The sequence below is a fragment of the Podarcis vaucheri genome, assembly GCF_965113315.1.
Source record: "Podarcis vaucheri genome assembly, chromosome: 15".
NCBI lineage: Eukaryota > Metazoa > Chordata > Lepidosauria > Squamata > Lacertidae > Podarcis > Podarcis vaucheri.
In genome coordinates, this window is record NC_138753.1 from 27,044,707 (window position 1) to 27,067,012 (window position 22,306).

Below are 22,306 nucleotides of genomic sequence, written 5' to 3' on the forward strand. Positions count from 1 at the left end.
ATCTATCCAAGGAAAAGTGGCTGCACCAAATCTGTTCCAAGGCATCACAAGGAGCAGACTCTTGAAGCTAGAATTGTAAACTGGTTATCTTTCCATGGTGCTGAGCAGAAGGTTAGCTTTTAGCACTTGGGAAGGTATGAGAAGGAAATGTTGCAGCACCTCTAGAGAGGGGCTCTTTACTCTCACTTGCTAATGACTTTTCCAAATACTGCTTTCTCCTTTTTTCAGATGCCCCGAAGCTACAGGGCCCTGTTGCCGTTTACACTTGGGAAGGCAACCAGGTGAACATCACCTGTGAGGTGTTTGCATACCCAAGTGCTGTCATCTCCTGGTTCCGAGATGGGCAGCTGCTGCCAAGCTCCAACTATAGCAACATTAGGATCTACAACACTCCAACTGCCAGTTACCTAGAGGTGAGACATACAGTTCCCTGCTAAGAAGAAACCTGGGGCACATACATATTCATGGGGATGTAGAATCTCCTCTTCATCACGGAGGGTGGGTGTTTGGTTTGACCACACTTGTTTCTCCTTAAGGGTGAAAGGAGTTGAGCATACAGCCAGTGGGTGAGGGCCTGTGGCTGCAGCTCCTATCCCATCCAGCATGGCCAGTAGTCAGGTCATTTCTAATACACTTTTTAATCTCCTATATTTTCCAAATTTCATTATACTTGTCCATGCTAAGTCTACGTCTTTAAGCAATCCACTCGTAAGTGGCAAGTGTAGTCAGGTCCTCAATCCTGATCTTCAAGCCATACATTTATCTTTCCAGTGCAGCAATATCAGTCTTTTGGCAACACATAGTAAGGGCACAATGAATTGATTTATGTTGCCCTGTTGTCAAATTCCATATAGTAGGCATGTAGTTCAAAAGACTATTATCCTCTGAAAAAATAGCTTTTCTGCCACACATATTTATATAATTCACTACTTTCTCCCAAAACTTAGTAAGTTTAGGTCATTATAAAACCATGTGCTTTAAAGTAGTATTACCCATATTACATCTCCAACAAAATGCTGTCTTAGTCCTTTTCTGTGAAAACATAGTGGAGTCCAATAAATTCTAAATATTATTTTGCATTGTATGTCATAATTTAAGGTCCATTGACACCTTTGTTATAGAGGTTATAACACTCTCCCATTGTTTTGGCAATACAGGATCCTCCAATTCTATATTCTCTTCATTTCTTAACATCTTCATATCAAACTGATTTATTGAGAAATATCTAAAAAGTCATCACATATTTTTTTTGTTTTAAAAGATTTAACCAATTTTTCTAGTAACAGAAAATTATCAGAAAATAAATCAGAAAATTAACACCAATTGTTGGCTTCCAGTATTTAATGCTTGGCAATAAGTAAGCATGATGATATAGCTCTGGATTCTGAATACCAAATCCTCCCTCATTAATTTGTAATTGTAATTTGTAATAGTCGTCTTTTTTTATTAGAAATAAAAAACTCCAGATTCTTTATTCTTTTCGAGTAGGGAAGGTGCTCTAACCCTCCTGATCAATTTCCCCTTTGCAGGTGACACCAGACTCAGAAAATGATTTTGGAAACTACAATTGCACAGCAGTCAACCGGATTGGTCAGGAGTCCTCAGAGTTCATCCTTGTACAAGCAGGTGAGTCATCCAAGTGCCCCTCAGAGGTACACATGAGGTCTAGAAACTTTCCTCTCCCCCATTTTTTCTGAATGAAACTGTGCTGCCTTATAAGCTTGCTCAGTGGTTTCCTATTGACCACACACAAACTTCTTGGTAGAGCATCCAGAACTCTCAAAGGTGCTATCCTGAGCAGTTTGAAAGACCTTAACCCTAAGCTATGGCTACTACAGTGATTCCCATGTAGAGTTTCTTCTAGGACTGCACAAAACTTTTGGAGGTTCAGCCCAAACTTTGGGGTAGGAGGTGTTAGAGATGAGTAAGGCGCAAAACAGTGTTCAAGGGGTGAAAGTTGCTACTACTATTTTATTTTTTATTTTCCCAATAATGCTCACTTCAAAGAGGCATTTTGAGTGGGGGGAGGGAGGAATGGGGTCACCACCACACAAAATATACTGTGCATATACTGCAAAGTTTTTTATGCGTGCAAGTTTGCCCTGCCTTTTCTGGCCTCATTAGTCTGTTCTGCCTCCCTCCCTGTCTCAGATACTCCATCTGCACCTTCCATTGAGAGAGTGGAACCCTATTCAAGCACAGCCCAAGTGGAATTTGATGAACCTGAGGCTACTGGCGGAGTTCCCATCCTCCGGTACAAGGCAGAGTGGCGAGCGCGGGGAGAGGAAGACTGGCACTCCAGGATGTACGATGCTAAGGAAGGTAGGGTGTTGAGTACTGCCAACCAGCAGAGACTGTGATGTCTTTGTGATACATGGTTTATTTACACATATGTATAACCTGAGTTTAGATGGAGAGCATTCACATTCCAAGAGGGTCTCTTGCTTTCTCCCATGGATGCAGAAGACGTGGGTTTAAGAACAGAAAACAACAGCCATGTTCTCTTTCTCTTTGTTAAAGCCTGTTCCAGTCAGCCCACATAGTGTTCTTCACCTTCCTTCTTCCTTATCACCGCTAACCTGGTGAAACTAGTCCCTTCTGGCCTACAGCATCCAAACTAAAATCCTAAACCCATTTTTTTTTTCTCTGCCCACTGACACACAGCTGGAGGTGCAGCACAGTCTTTGCCCTCCTGGTGATTTTCTTGATTGGGTCATCACTGGTCTTTCTCCCTCTAACAACCCACATTCAGCTAGCAGCCACCAGGCTGGCCTGACTTGTTAACACAATCCAGGGGTTCAGTGTTTGTCACAGCCTAACTCGCAAACATGGATTAAGTCCAACTTTTACTGGACCCAGAAATTTAGTGTGTCTTGCGCCCCACAAATTCACAGCAATACCCTTGCTTGATCCATATTTAAATCGACTTGTGCACAGATTGATTTCCCCATGCCCAAGAACTTTTAATGCTGTTCTGCAGCTGTGCCATAGGTTTCTTGCAAAAATCTTATCTTAACTGATGTGTGGAAATTTTGAAGGGAGATTTGGCCCACTTGAAAAACTGATTTTACAATGGCTCGTGAATAAGTTTCTTCGAAATTTCCACAAATTTGCAGGCAGAGGCAGCCTTCTTTCACCTCCTCCCTTTCTTTCCATGCCCCCTCCCTCAATCTGGTCAGTTTTTCATTAGGAGTTTTCTCACTGTTGAACTGCATGCTTCTGGTTATTGCCTGACTTCGACCCAGGATTTCCCCCTCATTTTCCAAATGACCCTGTTACGCAAAAAAACCAAAAACCACTCATACTTCTGTTCTGATCGTATAAAAGGTGTCTGCATAGAAGGGAGGGGGACAAAGAAGGACTAATGAGTCCGGAAGCACAGAGCACCCTTAGCAACCACTCTTAACAACAAGGAAGGAGGAAGGAGCATTGAGTCCCAAAAGCCTAGTGTGTCCTGCTGCTCTGAGCCCTGACAAGCACAGTGGGCAGAGCAAGGCGGATAAACTCAGAAAAATCTGACTAAGTGCAACAAATAAAAAGTGGACAAATAAACATGGGGTTTTGGGAAAGAGTTCCAGGGCAAAAATAGGAAGAGCACAGTGGACCCACTGAACATGAAAGTCGGGATTTTGCCATCAAGTGTGGATTGGCCCTTTATCTATTGACTAACCATGAAGAAACTGTTAGTTTTGGACTCTGTGGGAGCATGACATGGAGAAAGAGCAGGGCCACAACAGGATCTATCTTTGATAGAGTAGAATTTCATCTCTCTATGTTTTTGTATAGAGGAAGCTTAACATCAGGTAACAACTCTTTGAGTTTTCCAACTTCTGAATTGTAATTTTATTAAGAAGCCCTGTCTAGGGGTAAAAAATTAGCAACCCTTCCATGGGTGATCAGAGAGATCTTTGTTAGTGTAAAGCTTGCATATTAATTGTATCATCAAAAAAGCAATGGATGCCCTACTTTGTTGAGGTGAGGATGGCAGGTCCCCTCTCCGTCCGCCATTCCTCCCATGCTCTTCTCTCTCCAGGTCCTGCACACCCAAGGTTGTTGATTGTGAAATGAACCGTTTTCTGTTATAGATTAAAACGTTCCTCCGCTTGTTTCCTCTCTTTTCTGGAATAGCCAACATGGAGGGTGTGTTCACTGTGATGGGCTTGAAGCCAGAGACAAGGTATGCCATCCGACTGACTGCCATCAATGGCAAAGGCGCAGGCGAAATCAGTTCTCCCTCCGAGTTCAAGACACAGCCAGTTCGTAAGTAACTCCCTGCTTTTCTATTCTTCCTTGCTTTTTGCAAACGTCCTTCATTTTCTCTCCCTGCCTCTTTGCAGCCTCCCTTCCATGCATGGATGGCTCCTGTTCCTCTTGCAGGTCTCATTCTGATCTTTCCCAAAACATCTGCCCAGATTTCTCTGATTTCACCAGGTTGTAACATCGATCCACTTCTGTTATTTTCTGTCTTCCAATGGTCTTTTCTGTTTTTGTTCTTCCTCCCACCAAGCTGCACTCCCAGAGACTGGTTATGGAAATAAGGGGTTTGATTGTTTAGGGGGATAGTGTGGCTTTTCTTTTTTTAACTAGCCCTCACTCCTTTATTGTAGCTTGGCACATGTCATAACAATATTGTGGGTAAGGAACAGAGATATGAACCAGCTTTTTTCTGGCACAGCTGGTAGAAGGGTGGAGAAAGAGTAGAAGGGTGATTTTTTTTTTAAATCTGAACTTCCTCTGTTATGAAGCATTGGTTGAGTTTTGAGCCAAACTGACAATCCTTTTACTTTGCCTGGGCCAACAAGTTGTCGTCATCACCCACCCACCCATGCCTCAATCCATTTCAGTGGACAAACAAATGCCCCAATGAGAAGCCAGCGAACAGGGCTAGAAGGATAGCAGTTGCCTGCTTCTGTTGTCCATTGGTAACTGCTACTGAGAGGCAAACTGTTTCCAACCCTGGTGTTAGTATCATGGCTAGTAACCATTAAAAGACTTATCAACTTTCTTGGATTTGTCTTAATTCCATTTTGAAGCCAACCAATAGAGCAGGCATCACTGCTGCTTGTAGCAGCATGATCTGTAAATTAACCCTGTGCTCTATGAACAACTATATCTTTTGGCCAGTCTTGACTCTTATTATATACTCTGCCTCACTGAATTGTCAGAGACAGAGAAATATTGTTGGAGCACACCTTAAAACTTCCATCTAACTGGCAGAAGAGTTAAGCTCAAGAATCAGGTTGCCACAGAGCTGTGTACATGCTTTTGAGCATGCATGTTCCACTGTGGCTCCTATTTTACAGTTCCAGATCATTTGTGCACCATATGCTTTGCGGGATGTGGGCAGGATTCAGAGTGAACAAGCGAGAGCTAACTGCAAGTTAATGCTCTGGATTTTGCCGCTCCTCAGAGTGAGGATGGACCTGTATGTCTGTCATACTGAGTTTTCCCATTTTCCAGTTCCTTCCTTCTTTGGAGGGGCAAGTGGAGGAAGCTGAACTGTTTTCAGACTTGTAATAAAAATTAAACCAAGATTGAATGTAACATGATATGGAACAAAATGGGCTTTATATATATGTGGTTGCCCCAGATCTAAGCCCTTTTCCGCTCCCGGTTTCACTCAAGCCTTTACGTAGCCAGCTTGCTCATGTTTGGATGGGCTTCCTTATATCCCTTTCCCAATTTTCTCCAACCAATGTTCTTCGCGTGTGCCTCGGAATCAGCAACAAACCCACACCTCCTTTCCTATGCCTGTTCAGCTCAGTGCTCCTTCTGCTACATCCAGGGCTTTGCAGCAAAGACCAGAGGTTACAGCAACTCTCCCACTCCACTAGTTCCTCCCTCTCTACCTTGGAAGCTAGTTGTGCTCCTTGTCCCCACAAACTATCCAGTGCACAGATAAATGAACATGATTCCCCTGTTGTGCTTCTGTAGCTGCCCAGTTTTTACTCTTCTCTGATAATCTTAACCTGCCTACCTGGAAAATGTGACCCTAATGCAAGGAACGCTCGCTTGTTTTAAATTTCCAGTGCCTTGTTCTATCGCCTCCTTTATTTTCATCTCTGTTACATCTTTTCTTTTTTTGGGGTCTGTGTCTGTCTTTTCTTTTCATCTGTGTTCCAACCATGGGGAAACCGCAGGCACTCCACCGCCACGTAAGTGCTTCTGAATTCCTTCTCCTGGAGTGCTCTTACCCTAACATTGGATGTAGAACTAGCCCTTTTTAACTTAGCATTTCTCTCTTCTTTTCTTTTCTAGTTTTTTTAACCTTCCTTCTTGTGCTTAGAAACAAAGTAGCTGATAAAACTCTTGCATCTCCTAATAACACTGATGCTAGAGTAGCTGTTGTATTTTTCCAGTTAACACTGCCGTTTGTAGAAGTTGGTCAAGGGGTTGACACCTCCTTCTTTCCCATCTCCAAAGCATGCAGTGTTGTTCGTATCTGCATGTGTGCCTATTTCACTTGCAATGTTGTTGTTTCACACACACACCTGGGGTAGGCAATGTTGAAGTTTCCAGGCTGTCTCCAATGGTTTGCTTGCTTTGATACCAGGTGACAAACTCACTTGTAGGAGGTCGATATTCCCAAAGAAAAAGCTTTTAAAAAATTCTTAGCATACAGGTGAAACTCGGAAAATTAGAATATTGTAGAAAAGTTCATTTATTTCAGTAATTCAACTTAAAAGGTGAAACTAATATATGAGATAGACTCATGACACGCAAAGCGAGATATGTCAAGCCTTTATTTGTTATAATTGTGATGATTATGGCGTACAGCTGATGAAAACCCCAAATTAACAATCTCAGAAAATTAGAATATTAAATGAAATCAGCAAAACAAGGACTGCAAATAGAGCAATATTGGACCTCTGAGAAGTAGAAGCATGTATCTGTACTCAGTACTTGGTTTGGGCCCCTTTTGCATCAATTACTGCCTCAATGTGGCGCGACATGGATGCTATCAGTCTGTAGCACTGCTGAGGTGTTATGGAAGACCAGGATGCTTCAATAGCAGCCTTCAGCTCTTCTGCATTGCTCGGTTTCATGTCTCTCATCTTTCTCTTGGCAATCAAGCACAGTAATCCCATGGGCACTGAACCAGGTTTTGGTACTTTTGGCAGTGTGGGCAGGTGTCAAAGTCCTACTGGAAAATGAAGTCAGCATCCCCATAAAGCTCGTCTGCAGAAGGAAGCATGAAGTGCTCCAAAATCTCCTGGTAGACGGCTACGTTGACCCTGAACATAATGAAGCACAAATAAAGGCTTGACATATCTTGCTTTGCATGTCATGAGTCTATCTCATATATTAGTTTCACCTTTTAAGTTGATTTACTGAAATAAATGAACTTTTCCACGATGTTCTAATTTTCCGAGTTTCACCTGTACGCAGTACAGTTAGGGAGTGAGGGATCTTGCACTTTACCAGCCTCTGTTTTATAATTAAAGGGGCTTTAGAGTCCAGAAGAAGGAGAATGAACAGCAGAAGTAGCTCATGGGTAAACAGGGAAGGTTAGCCGAGCCAGACTCTCCTTAATTGTTCCTTTCATGTTAGTTTAGATTTGTGGATAAATGTTGGAAATGAAAATTGGAAAAGAGCAAACAGCCCTGGCTTGGACTCTGATGAGTCTAAAATATCTAGAGGGCACCAAGTTGCACCAAGCTGCCCTAAAATGAAATTGTTCTGTTGCTGTCACTCCACTGTTAGGTTTAGTCCCAAAAGAATTCACCCTCCCCCCCCTTCAAAATCCGAAGAAACATGGACACCCATACATTGGGGTCAGTTCCCTTTCCCAAACGGACCAGCCAGATGCTTACAAACCGGGCAACGTCCTTTTCCCATTGTGTGTTCAGTACATTGCCCTTATATATATGGAAGTTCCATTTAGCTTTCATGGATAATAGCCACATATTGTACCTCTGGTGGTGGCCAATCATACGTGGCTGGTTTATGGACATCCAATTCATGTGGGGTTCAAGCTGTATCCCTCCCAAAGGGTGATCAGATAAATAACTGAGGGTTAAAGGGGGGAGTGTTAAAGGCACTTTGCTCTCAGGCTGGTGGTGAGCAATAAAGTTGCTGTCCAGTGCAGCCATGTCTGAAAATAATGGATCGATAGCAACTCCCTTGCAGCTGACTGAGCATTGCAAAGAAGTTACAGCCAATAATTGGAAGTCAGCATTAGCACAAGAGCTGGGACTGGAGGGCAGTATTTCATGAAGGCTCCGGGGCATTTGTGCAAGTTGTGATGTCAAGGGATGTTGTGAGAAAACGAGAGTGTTTTTGTAGCTCACAGAATCACAAGGCTGCAGTTGCAACAATTTTGGCTTCAATATTAATTATACACACATACATACACACACACACCCCTACCTGGGCTTAAAAGGGGAAAGGGGGGAGGCTTGCTGTCAAAACAATTCCAGATGGCAACTGTGAAGCAGTCTGCTTCATTACAGAGCGGCTGATTGCGGTTGAGAAAGAGCATAAGGAATGGTGGAGAGATGATGGCATGGATATTTCTTTACTAAATTGTGATTGAGCTGATAACCTTTTGAATTTAATTGCAGGAATGTTGTTTCTTAAATGTTGCTGAGGATTTTATTAAGATAGAGTGAGAGAAAAAAAATGTTCCGTCACTGCAAGGTCCCCAGATAGCAACACACTACATCAGCGTGAATGATGAACTGTTCTACTCCATGACTGGCGAACCGTTTTGTCTGCTTGGGCCATAACCATAGAAGTTGTGTCTCACAGGCCAGATTTGACAGGAGGAGGGGCTGCTCCACCTGCCAAAATCACTTGCACTTTGCAAGTCTCCACACACTTTTAAGCCTCTGAGATTGGGGACTTAAAGGGAGAGGGAGGAGTTTGCTAAAGGCTTTGTGAGTTTCCTCCTTCCCTCTTTAAGTCCCCTATCTTGGAGGCTTAAATGGGGAGTGGGGAGAATGCTCACAAAGTCTTTTACACCTCTGTCTGCGCTTCCCTCTTAAGCCTTCAGGATTGGAGACTTAAAGGGGGAGGGGTACACTTGCAAAAGGCTTTAAGACAGACCTTTATTCCCATTTGAGCATCCAGAGGCTCAAACAGGGGTGCAGGAGCTATCTTAAATCCCTTGCAAAAGCCTTTTTGAAGCAGCACACATGCAGAAGCTGCTTCAAAGGGTGCTTCTACACAGGGCTTTAATCTCTGTTTAGCTGATGAATGGTGATTAAATCATTCTGCCTGGGAACTGGATCACACAACCAATTAAACCCTGTCCTACTACACATCAGCTGACGTAATCAGTAACTTCAGTTGATGGGCAGGTGGGTGGGGTTTGTAGGAAAAAGCCTTGTGGGCCAAATTGGATCCCTTGGTGGGCTAATATTGGCCTGTGAACCATGCCCACTCCTTCAAAAATTAAATGGGGGGTGGGACATGGTAGGTTTAGGAGCATCTTGAGTTGCACTCCTTTTGCATATATTAGCACTCCTTACACGAACCCTGTGAAGTAGACTGGCATTGCCATTGCATACTACTGGCAGGCAGTGAGCATTTGCCAATGACAACTTTGCTGAGTCGCAGATGAGCCTTGCATCAGGAGCCTTCCAACTCAGTCTCGTAACCACTCTGCTCACCCATTTCTCCCCTGTCGGCAAGTCCAGCTGTAACAAAAACCCACAGTTCTTGCTCTTCAGCTTGCCTGGTGCTCTTCTGTTTGTCAGAGGACAGAGCAACCCTGGGATGGGACAGACAAAGCTCTGCAATGGGAATCTACACAATCAGGTGGTTCTGATATTATAGAGGTGACTGATTTCTGTTGAATGAGAGCCTCTTTTTTTACCATTCCACAGCTCTCTTCAGTTCTATAAATGTTCTCAGTAAGTGAGGCGTTAAAAAGTACTTTATGGGTTTCTTAACCTGCAGTAATGTTATGCAGTGATGGCCATAAATGAGCAGGTGTTGTGTTTGGAAGAGAGTATTGGGCAATGGCCAAAATGGACACCACCACAACACACACACACACACACACACACACACACGTAAAAAAGAATATTGAGGGGGAAACCCTCAGGAACCCACCCACTCTGTACAAAACACAGAGACAACTGAGTATACTTTGTGGGCACAAAATAGTGACCTGACTGTTAGAGTGGGGCAGCAGGGAGATGAAATGGAGTTACTGGAAGTCAAAACTGGAGCTTTCCTCTCTACACCACAGTATTTTGTTGCAGACACACCCATGCTAAATTTCTGTAGACTTGCCACAGTCTTTGCATATTTGTTTTCTGAAGGCTTCATACTACAGCCAAATTTGGGTTGTCCTAAGGAGTTTCCTCTAACAACTGGAATGGAGCTGATGTGACTCCTGCTTTTCCAAAGGGGCAGACGAGGGATTTCCACCTCTGAAGAGTGCAAAACTATTGGAGTATTCAATCAACATTTCCCCAATATTCTGTTTATTTATTACATTTTTTTTTCCTTCCATGGAGTTCAGGACCTTGTTCGCTTCTCCCCCAACTTTCCTTTCTGTTTTATCCTCACAGCTATCCTCTGAGGGAACTTTAGACATACTTCTGAACTATGCAATTAAAGAAATGTCTAGTTTGACCCTGAGATAGGTTTGTCTGAAGGAGAGGAACTGCCCCAAGATCACCCAGGGAACTTCCGGGATCTCCTCAGCCCAGTGGCTCTCCTTATTTTATAAATCCTTGGCGTAAATGTTCTTCAGCCCTTGCCTTTTTATCATCAGGCTCTCTTTCCCCCCTTCCCCGCCTTTTTATTTTCCTTCATAATTTATCTTCACACTAGGCTTCACCTTTACATGTCCGATCTATCCTTCGTGTTTCCATAGCAACCCAGCATCCTACTGAATCTGAAAACACAGAGCCAGCCCGTGAGTAGCAGAAAGGCTTTCCTCCCTTCTTTCCTTTCTCTCGCCCACACCCCTCAGACACGTTTACAAAACAGTATGGTGTGCGATAGAGTGCACGGCCAGGAGCCATTAATATGCCCCGCCCCACTATGCAGTGGGCACACTCCAGCATGAATGGGTGTGAGTAAGAAAAGACTTGGCACCCTCATCCCTGCACAGTTCCCTTCCCCCAGATTGTGTTGCAGAGTGGAGATACGCTGGTGTTTTGCCATCTGTGTGTTTAACGTCAGGAATTAACACCTATTTCATCTGAGTATTTAGACGGGCTTCCCCTTTAACTCCCTCTTTCTTAACATCCTGTTGATCTTGCTCCCTCATTTTAGAGGTGAAAAACTAGATTAAGCTTAATTAAAATGGAGCAGGGTAAATTTGAGAAGCCTTCAAAAAGAAATAAAATGCCCAACAAGATCTGATGCTTCTCCGAGCCCCTGAAGCCTACAGCTGTGATCTTGTGTGTGATTATCCAAAATTTCTCTCTATTTGATGACATGGAACCCTCAATTAAAAACTGCCCCAGTCTACTGGCAGGTCCCAGTGTAAGAGCATCCAATATTGACATTGGATATAGCCTGGCTATTATCTATTCTTTATTAATATAGGATAACTTCTTAACAGTTGCTTGGAAACAGCAAGTTCTTTTCTTGGATTTTGCCCTTCTCATATCCTATTAAGCCTCAAAACGCATCATGACCAATATATGAAAATGGCCACTGAAGGAGATTCAAATAAAATTCCAGTTTCTTTCTGGAAGTTGCATTCCATGGTTTGTAAATTCGCATTCCTCAGAGGGAATTGCGGGAAAACAGGACGTGGCATGAAATGTGGTTCCTCTAAATTATTTAAACATCTACAACGAATACATCCTTTGGACTCAAAGGGATGAAGTGGTTGCATTTGATAAAATGTACACCTGTTAAAAACCTCTGCCTTGTGACATCTTTGAGGTGAGCATGACTAACTGCATAATAATTCTGAGCTTGATTTCAGTTCCAGTTAACACACAATTTGCCGCTGGGTGTCTTTGCAGACACAGTGGGTTTGCTTGCAGTTTATCCACGTGTCCCAAAATTAGAATGTTTAACATCTGCACATTTTGTTTTTTTCATGGCTTGAAGAGGGGGTGGGGCATATTGCTCTCACCAGAGTTTTACGTCATGGTGCCATATTACTGTGTGGAATACCTTGTCATCTCCCACAGAACAGATTTAGTAATAGCCTACTCTTCCAGGGAACTGTGCACAGAACCCCAGTTGCCCCACTGCCTTCAAAGCAGGTGGGGCTTCATATTGTAAAGAAGCCTTGGCCTTCTATAGAGCTTTTTGCTTTGTATTTTTCCCAGAGTAGCTTAAATACTTGAGTCTTGTGAATATAGGTTTGTCCTTCCCAGTGGGAAGCAGGGAAAGTTCCAGTTCTGCAGCTGTAAGGAGGTGGTCTTTATATATTAGGAAAAAAGAGGTGGGAGGGAGGCCGCTTCACCAATCTTTAAGATGCATTGATTTGGGGTTTGGATCAGGACATGTGTGCCTATCCACAAATGAGCACCATCTTAAAGCTTTACTGAACTAAAATCAGTGTTGCTCAGACATCACTGAACTCCAGGTTCCAGCATTCTTGGACCAGTGGCCATCCTGGCTGGACTGATGGGAGCTGAAGTCCAACAACTTCTGGAGGGCCATACTGTATGTCCCACAACCCTGGTTTAAGATTTGTTGATTTCATTTTCCCTCAGGTTCTCATTTTTCTAGTCTTAAGTACAACTTTCCACATTGGTTGGTTGGTTATAAATCCCAATGAAAATTCATCAGCATTTTAGTGCATATTTCTACCAATATACATATTTTTGCAAGCAATTTCTTCTCATATGCATTTATGCGCATTATTTTCACCAACATATGTATTTCTATGTGCACTTTCCCCTTGCATACAAATTTTGGGATTGGTAACTGCATCCCAAAAATCAGAGAAGGGCAAATTTTGCAGGACAGCTACGTTTCTGTTTGCATATAGCTTGCGGATGTGTGAATTGGGTACAGGTATCCATTAAAATGGACATGAAACTGAATTACTCCCCCATATTATGATATATTTCATTAGGCACGCACTGGACAAACATGTATTCACAAGACTTAGTTTTCTTACTGCCCTCATTTCAAAAGGGACTTAGGACAATTTTCAACATCAGTAATTTTTTTTAAGGCACTAAAAAACTTACTTTTTGCCATTCCTGTCCAAACAAAATGGTGTTGGACTAAAGACAAAGACGGTCTTCTTCCAGGAATGATTTCTTTATTTGGAGTGGAGTGGAGAGGGGTAATAAGTCCTCAAACTCAAGGCTTGTCCACATGTCTGCTTGACCTCCTAATGTTTACTGCTGAATCGGAACAAACGTAAATCAGTTTTTCTGCCCAATGACGTTTGTTCCAATTCAGTGATAAACAGCAGGTTTTCCTGTTGAAAGTGGTGGGACAAACAAAAAACTGCTTGGATTCATACCTGGGAAGCACAGGGCAAGCAGAATACCTCTCAGACCCAAGCTTTCTAGGGACAAGAGGAAGTGCGGAAGACCCCTTCATCTTTGTTCAGTCAGTGATCTTATCTCTTCACGTTTACCACTGTGTGAGCCCGAAGGTATGAAAAAGGGTACAGTGGTGCCTCGCAAGAGGAAAAGAATCCGTTCTGTGATTCTCTTTGTCTAGCGTTTTTTTTCGTCTTGCGAAGCAAGCCCATTGACGGATTAGCGCTATTAGCGGCTTTTAGCGGCCTATCGGCTTATCGGATCAGCTGATAAGAGGCTTAGCGGCTTAGAAAAAGGGGGGGAGGATAAAAAAACCCGCAGGATCTCGCAAGACATTTTCGTCTTGCGAAGCAAGCCCATAGGAGATTTGTTTTGCGAAGCACCTCCAAAACGGAAAACTCTTTCGTCTAGCGAGTTTTCCATCTTGCGAGGCATTCGTCTTGCGGGGCACCACTGTATTTAGATCCACAATTAAACTTTTTTTAAAAAAAAGTTAATTTGGAATCTATTAGTAACTGCTTGCATGCTCGTTGAACAAATTTCTGGGTGAAAGTCACCACCAACAGTGAAAGAATGGTTAACAAAAACGTGGAAGGGTAACAACAATGTATAGACTTATGGAATTGATTAGAGTGAAAGAAGTCAGAGAAGAAATAAAAGAACTTTAAGATAAATTGAACCTGCTTATTGAATTTCTGTAGTATAAATTTAACTTACTTATGGAGTTACAATAGTTTTTCTATGTGGTAAAATATTAAGTATCATATATATTTATTATATGTAGGTATCTGCAATTTATGTCATTATTGTGAATATATATATGAGATTTAACAAAGTTTGGGCTGGAAGGCAAGAATGCAGATCCCTAAAAGGAAAAAGGGGGGAAAGAAAAGGAAATGGATTCATTTATTGCTGGGGCATTGTAATGGATGAATGAAGTGCTTGTATTTACAGTATAAAGCTTTTGACTGGACTTAACTGTCCAAGGGTCCTTTACCTTTTTACCTTATAAAGCCACTGCAAAGCTTCTGTGCTTGAGTGGCTCAGGTATAAAGAATTTAAAAATAAAACAATAGTTTAGTAAACTTCTTTTGTTAAAGGGTGTCTTATCTCAACTGTCACCCTACATGAGATGCTGGTTGGTTGAAACTTGAGAACTATGTCAGCAAGCTCCCTACTGGCTCCCCAGATCACCTGATCTGCCTGGGTTAACAATCTCAACATTCTTGACATTATCAAGCTCGGATTTTGGAACGTTCTTTCCATGCTGGTGTCATGTGTTGATGGTAGTTCATCACTATCATCACCATTCTGTGCCAGCTGAGTCTTCCTGTCTAGACCCAGGGGCAGCCCCAAATAGAGGGCCTTGCAGTAATCCAGTCCTGACATTACCAGTGCATGGACTACTGTGGTCATGTTGTCCTTATCTAGGAAAAGCTGCAGTTGGCATACCAGTTGAAACTGATAAAAAGCACTCAAGGCCATCCAGATCACCTGTGCCTCAAGTTGAAGAGGGTTCCAGGAGTCCCTCCAAATGACATACCTGCTTATTCAAAGAAAGTTAAATGGTGATCAGGGCAAGCAGCTTGCTCGTCTTCCAGATCAAGGAATGATCAACTCACAAAGCCTCTGTCTTCCTAGGATTCAGGTGATGTTCATTGGCCCACATCCAGACATTGGATCACTGAAGGTAGATTGCCCCAGAACTCCCAGTGACCATTCAAGATGGCTTGTTACAGATGTTGAGTAGCACTAATAGTGCCCTGCAGGATCCCATAACATACTTGCCATGAGCCTGAAGAGGACTCTCCTAATGATCCCTGGTTGTGATCCTGCAAGTAGAAATGGAATTACTGTAGCACAGTGTCCCTGGTGCCCTTTCCACAGAGCCAGATACTATGGTCAATGATATTGAAAGCCACAGAGAAGTCTCTGTCCTGGTAAAGGTCATCCATCAGAGTGGCCTGAATCCATATAGAAATTCCCATTTGACCTTCATCTAAGATGTAATCAAAGCACATTGGATACTCATCATTCTGCCGAGTGCCATTTTCAATACTAGCCCAAGATATTTTGGCACCTCAGATTTAAAACTCGGATGTCTAAAGCCTGAGGAGTTGAAGCCCCTTGAAATATAAGGACCCCATGAGCTGCCAGCTGAAGGGGCCACCCCCTTGCAGTAGAAGCAGCCTTGACAAGTTCAAAAAGTATTGCTAGGTGTGTGTGTGTGTGTGTGTGTGTGTGTGTGTGTGTGTGTGAAAGAGAGAGAGAGAGGAAAGAGTGGGGGCCTTTTCCAAGGTAATCCTTGTGGACCTTCCACAACTTGCTTGAACTTGTGTGATTTTTTTCCCCTTTAACGATTCATTGCTCTGTCTCAGCTTCGGCCAACCAAGCAGTTTGAAAGCATACCAGTGCAAGTAGATAAATAGGTACTGCTGTGGTGAGAAGGTAAACAGCGTTTCCATGTGCTCTGGCACTCGTCACAGTCCTCCATGCGGCAGAAGCGGTTTAGTCATGATAGCCACATGACCTGGAGATCTGTCTGAGGACTAACAGCGGCTCCCTCGGCCTGAAAGCGAGATGAGCGCCACAACCCCATAGTCGCCTTTGACTGGACTTAACCATCCAGGGGCCCTTTACCTTTACCTTTTTACCTTTACTATTTCACAGAGAACGAAATGCAAAGAGGTGATGGATTATAGATAATACCAAATCTCTATGAAGGCACATGGCATCTCATCTTGAGTAGCAATGTGTAATGTCCCGTTGAGTGAGAAGATATCAAACAGCTTCTCTGTTTTCTACATTTTCATTTTCATCAAACCTGTTTAAACACAGTGCTTGTGATACAAAAGCTCCATTAAAATGGAGCACAAGTAGGATTGGTGTTTGTTTTTAAACATCTGCCCTATGAACATCACCCTTTTGAATGCCTGCAGAATGTGGCAGCCCTTTAGATATTTGAAGATGGCTATCATATCTCCTCTCATTTCTCCCTTATCCAGGATAAACATACTAATTCCCTCATCCATTCTTCATAATGCTTTGTTTCCAGATCCCTGATCATCTTGGTTGTCCTTCTTTTGCACATGTTCCTGCTTCTCAATATCCTTCTTAAATTGTGTCCGGAACTGGACACAGTACTCCAGGTGTGGTCTGATCAAGGCAGAATAGAGCAGTACTATTATTTCCTTTGATCTGCACGCTATACTTCTGTTGATGCAGCTTAGAATAGCATTAACTTTTTTGCTGCTGCACCACGCTGTTGACTCATGTTAAGCTTGTGGTCTACTAAGACCCCTAGATCCTTTTTACATGTACTGATGGTAAGCCAGGTGTCCCCCACCTTATATTTATGCAGCTGGTTACTGCTGCCTAAGTGTCGAACCTTACATTTGTCCCAATTGAAATTCATTTTGTTAGTTTGGGCCCAGTTCTCCAATCAGTTAAGGTCATATTGAACCCCAATTCTGTCTTCTGTGGAATTAGCTACCCCTCCCAGTTTGGTGTCATCTGCAATTTGAATGAGAATCCCTCAATTTCTTCATCGAAGTTGTTTATAAAAATGTTGAACTACAACGGGCCCAGGAGAGAACCCCATGGCTCCCCACACATCACAAGGAACCATTAGTGAGTACATTGGAAAGCTTCTGCTACTCAGTGTTGATTGACAATACTGACCTAGGTGGACCTATGATCTCACAGCTTTAATTCAGTGTATTACTTTCTGTTGCCTGCCCCACTTCTTCAGAAAGAGGCATGCTATGCATCTGAATCAATAAGCATTAACATGATAGAGAGAGAGGCATGGGCGTAGCCAGGATTTTTGTTGGGGGGGGGGGCAGGACTTTTGTTAGGGGGATAAGAACCAACATGATAGGTCAGTAAGTTAAGCATTTCTATTTTTTTACTTGATGGGGCAGCTGCCCCCCCTGCCCCCCCTTGACTACGCCCATGGAGAAAGCGAATATAAGCCAAATTCATCACAGTGCCCAAGAACTTAGGCAGCTGTTTCACTAAGCAGCTGGCTTGCAAATCAGCCAGGATGTTCAGCTTGCACAACAAATGCATTCCAGATCTTTTGGTTGCCATGTGATCTGAACTGACTAGTGAGCTTGCTCATGCGGTGAAATGGTTATGTGACACACACGCACACCCTTCAGGATTTTGTTCAACCCCCTCAGACTCTTCCTGTGTTAATTTGGCTGTTTCAGCTGGCCCTCGGCCAGTTTGTGCTGCAGACATGGACCTCATCTGAGCGTGTGGTGTTTCTAAGCAACCTGTATTTATCTTACTCTCCTTACCTGGCTGTATCCACGGCAGCGCTCCTCAGACAAAGACTAATTTAATTGTGTTTTCTCTCTCTCCTTACTAAGAGATGTGTAGGTGGGTTTGTTTGTTTGCTTGTTTTGCTTTTCTGTCCCTACAGGGAGGAGATTTCATCAATAGGAGACAGCAAGTTCCATTTGCAATAAATCCAAGAAGCTAACTTTTCTTTCCACAGTCTTCTTTCATGTGGGCAAGCTGTTTCTAAATAACACTACTTTTCCCTCCTTTCTGTTTTGTGTTCCTCCTTAGTGGTGTTATGGATGCCAGTTTGATTTCTATGAGAAAGGTTTCTCTTGTCTCAATATATATATATTGTTTCTCTTCTTGACCTTAGTATTAATTAACATGCAACCCCCAGTGTTGCCTAACCAACCAGATCTCTTGCTGTAGTAACTCAGTGTTTTCTCCTGTTTAATAATAATCTTGTGTTTGCAGGTTGGTGGGTGTTTTTTTTTGTTTTTGTTTTTTTGTTTTACTGTCTTCCCCAGTGTTTCAGTGGAGTGGCTAATTTAATTTTGTTTAGACTTTAATTTAATCTATGAATGTTGTTGATTCTTTTTGCCCATTGTTTACATCAGTTTTTAAATTTTTTTTGTATTTTTCATGTGACCTCCTCCACTTTCCTTTCAACCAAATCATGTGCGTGCGTATCATGTGACTTTGTCATGTGGCTTGCATGGTGCTGCTGATGTCGTCCACGCTGGTGAACAGAAGGTAAAAATTAAAACAACAACAAAACACAGCTTTGTTCTGATTGGTTGACAAGTTCTGCACAGGACAATATATATACATATATATTTATATATATCCAAAAATACACTTTCCGCTCAGGAACTTCTAAATTTCCATTACTCAGAAATTTTCTTCTATAACCTTTTATTATTTTTACAGTTTTGTTCAACACCTTCTCTCTGCATGCAAAACCAACTAAAGTCCATCATGCCGTCCTTTTACTGAGCTGGCAAGATAGCACAGCAGTCAGAAAGCTGGACTGAATCATTTGCTTCCATTGATGCAGAGAGCCTGTTTTGCATGTGACCTTTTTAGTGCACTGCTAAGCTTATTTCTATTTTATTAATTCAATTTATATACTGCCCTTTACTCTAAGATCCCAGAGTAGTGCACAACATTAAGAACATAATTTACACAGCAAAATAATAAAAACAGAAAACACAAAATACAGCGTAAGAATAGAATAGAATAATCATAATAGTCCACCCATTTAACAGGTCATAGATTATTTAATGGCCAAAGGCCTGAGTAAAGAGGAATGTTTTCGCCTGGTGCCTCTACTGGGAGACCAAGGAACATAGCTTTGATGTAGATAGGATTGTACTTAATGCTGCCACTTACTAAATTGCCCCTACCACATCAATCTCTCATGTGGGAGACCTTGGACACGCAGTTACACCCCCCTGAGTTGCTGCACTGATTCAAAGCCTCCAGTCAGTTCCACGGAGTAGATCTAGGCATTGTGCTTCAAAACTGCAGCCCAGGGTCATTTTCACCTCCTTCCCCCATTATGCTTAAGCAGAGTGTGACATAATATGGAGAGAAGGGAGTCCTCAGACCGACATGTCTGGCAGTCCGGTCAGCTTCCCTGTGTTGAGTAAGCATCATCTCTAGTGCTGGCCACGCATCCAAGGAGTCTTGGATGTGACCATAGGATTCAGTTGTTCATAATTTTCCTCCTAAGAGCACCTTAATCAATTAGCATAAATAAGAAGACGGAGGGGGGAAACTGCTTAGAAATTCATTCCCATTGTGGAAAGAATTCAGAGGATGATTGTGTATGTGTATGTATTGTGCACACACACACACATGCATATAGGCATAACCAAGCAGCAAGCTTCTTGTCTAGCACGTAATAATCCATGCAGTAGGAATAACACCACGACATCTGGTATCTTGTGAGCTCCACTTGCTTCTCTACTAATTGAGCATATTTTGCAAGCCAGGAAGGGACTTTCACACCAGTACTAAAGCCATATTGAAGATACACCTAGTGGTTTTCTCCATAATCTGGAAGCAAATGATTTGGCCCTTGCGACATAAGGAAATATGTTTACTTTCCTTCCACTGTAAGAGCTGATGGCAGCAACAAAGGAATGGATTTCCTAGAGCGATTCTTGCAATCTCACTTTTAACACTCCATGTGCACCATTCAAGGAGAGAGGAACAACCCCTGCATTTGTGCTTCCCAGGAGATAGATCATTTGGAAAACCCACCAAAGAGTTGAGCATTTCACCTTGTTTGACTCTCATGTCTTGGATTTTTCCTCCCCTTTACTGAGGGAAGCATTTAGGCAGGGGTAAGCCAGGAAAACTAACCCCAGTAACCCATCAGATGTTGCATGCATGGAGACAAGCCACTGGCCCTTTCTCCCTCTCCTTCCACAGATGTTTGGGCGACATCCACATGGAACTAACATCTAGCCATCTTGATTTTGCACAACCTTTCACCCCCCCTACACACCTGTGTCATTTATTTGTGAATTAACTTTAACCCACTCCCCCTTTCTTTTTCTTTTCCCACCTCATGTATCTCTCCACTTGTGATGGGCACCAGTAATGGTTAGAAACTGTGGCAAACATTTTTGTCACAATTTTTCACCCATTTTACACAGTGGCCAAGGGAAAGAATTGGTGAAGTTGGGTGGCAAGAGATTAGAAGGGGAAAGGATGTTCTTGTTCAGTGGAGATGGCCAAGGCTGTATGAACTATGTAGCAGGTTGGAGGAGGCTTATTTTATGGAGGAGTCCTTCCACTTTTACTTAACTGAAGTAAGGAGGCAATTGATTTTACTGCCAAAACCTCACCACCACCCTTTTTGGGGTATGTTTCGTCTGAAGAAGAGAAGGTCAAGGAAGACATGGAAATTGAAGCAGACTTATTTTCTGTTGCTCCAGAAGACATGACTAGAATCAGTGTGTGGAGATTGCAAGGAGGCAGATTTCAGCTATATGTTAGAAGGTAGTTCCTACTTGACAATGACAAACTGCCTCTGGAGGTTTGCTGGAGATACTCAGTTAAGCACAGGCTGGATGACCGCTTCTCATGAGCACTTTTAAGTTGCATCCTGTCTTGCAGATCCTGCCCTGAGCTTTGAGGTTGGACTCACCAAGGTTCAAAGTCCCAAATTTAATGATTATGATTATCCGTTTTTACCACTCTCCCTCCAAAGATCTTGGGTTGGAGTCCATTCTCCCCCTTTTTTATTCTCGTAACAACCCTGTGAATTAGATTGGACTTAGAAATAGTGACTGGCCCAAAGAGGGCACTGGAACCCAGATCTCCCCGATTTAAGTCCAACACTCTAATCACTACACCACTTAAAGTCCTTACTCTAAAAATGGTTTGTCTTTTCCTGCAGTCTTTTAGGATTTGTTTTGAAGTCTAAAGCCAGTATCCACCTCTGCCAGTTTTGACAAGGCAGCCATGTAGGCAGAGGGAATCTGGATCACCTGCGCCACATTTTATGCAGCTGCTGCTGTATTCATTGAGGTCACAGCTACAAATGTATTTGTTGAGGTCACAGCTACAAATGGTCTCCTATCCAGTTTCAGATAAAAGCAAATGATTAATCGCCTGTCCTAATGTACCTAGCTGACTGCATGCCATTGCACAAAAGGAAGCCTTTTGACTTCAACCCTGAATATTCACTTAATTTTATTATCCTAAAGCATAAGAGACCCACAGCAATTTGTTTATTTATAAGATTGTCTATATACCACTTTTTGGTTCCCAGAAGAGGGCCCCCAAAGCAATTTACAATAAAAAACTGAAATATAATACTACCAGTTTTAAAAATATTAAATCCAAGAGCAGTATAGAACAACCACAGTTTGATTCGTAGGGGGCATAAAAGCTTCAAACCTAAAAGCTAGGTGGGAAAAATAACTTTAAAAATCTTGACAGCTCACCTAAAGTTGGAGGAAGAGGCCAACCACATCTCTTTGGGGTAGAGTGCCCCAGCCTGTCTGGAATTATGAACAGAAGTACCTCACACCTCAAGAGTCTACTGCAGGATCCATTTGTGTTCCTAGAAGTTAACAGCCAACAGAATAAACTCTGAAGGCACTGTGTAAATGGGCTTCCCTTTGCTCTCCCAGCTGTCATCTTGGCTTCCAGCTCCTTTCTCTTTTCAGTTTCATGCGCATGTTCTGAGCATGATCTTTTGTATGAACTTTTTAATAACCAGACTTCTTTTTCTCTTCAGCTAGTGGCACTTGAGAGTTATGCTAAGATTATCGGTTGGTTCGGACAGAATATTCTTACTAAGGCTCAGCCAAACTTTTGAACTATTTAAAGCTTGACCTAAATTGGGGGGGGGGCGCCTTTTTGGCCAAGCCCCTGTACTAATGTACTTTACATGTGAACTGTTATTTGTTTTTGCTGAAGTATCATAGTACTAATCTACATGAGTGTTTATGCCTGGATAATTATCATGTTTTTTTCCTTTTTACAGCTTGGTGATGTGATTAAGCCAAAAATTCTGGCCAAATTGTGTGCTTTGGGTTAAAAACACCAAACACAATATGGATGTGCCA

The 22,306-nt window shown here is 42.6% G+C and overlaps 1 protein-coding gene and 1 long non-coding RNA gene across 9 annotated transcripts in view; both read left to right on the forward strand.

The window, feature by feature from the left end:
• Positions 1 to 22,306, forward strand: part of NCAM1 (neural cell adhesion molecule 1) — a 216,139-nt gene that overhangs the window by 158,160 nt on the left and 35,673 nt on the right. For 4 of the 8 annotated variants that reach the window (XM_082200931.1, XM_082200932.1, XM_082200935.1 and 1 more), the window contains 6 exons: positions 229 to 413; positions 1,530 to 1,626; positions 2,152 to 2,322; positions 4,129 to 4,260; positions 6,141 to 6,155; positions 10,832 to 10,873. In XM_082200931.1, the coding sequence (XP_082057057.1) occupies positions 229 to 413; positions 1,530 to 1,626; positions 2,152 to 2,322; positions 4,129 to 4,260; positions 6,141 to 6,155; positions 10,832 to 10,873 (642 nt within the window). The remainder of the gene's footprint in view (positions 1 to 228; positions 414 to 1,529; positions 1,627 to 2,151; positions 2,323 to 4,128; positions 4,261 to 6,140; positions 6,156 to 10,831; positions 10,874 to 22,306) is intronic. The other 4 variants (XM_082200933.1, XM_082200934.1, XM_082200936.1 and 1 more) reach the window with 1 other exon arrangement.
• Positions 12,649 to 15,641, forward strand: LOC309519890. The gene is made up of 3 exons (XR_014214055.1): positions 12,649 to 13,560; positions 13,891 to 14,160; positions 14,264 to 15,641. It is a non-coding gene; the product is annotated as an uncharacterized lncRNA (long non-coding RNA).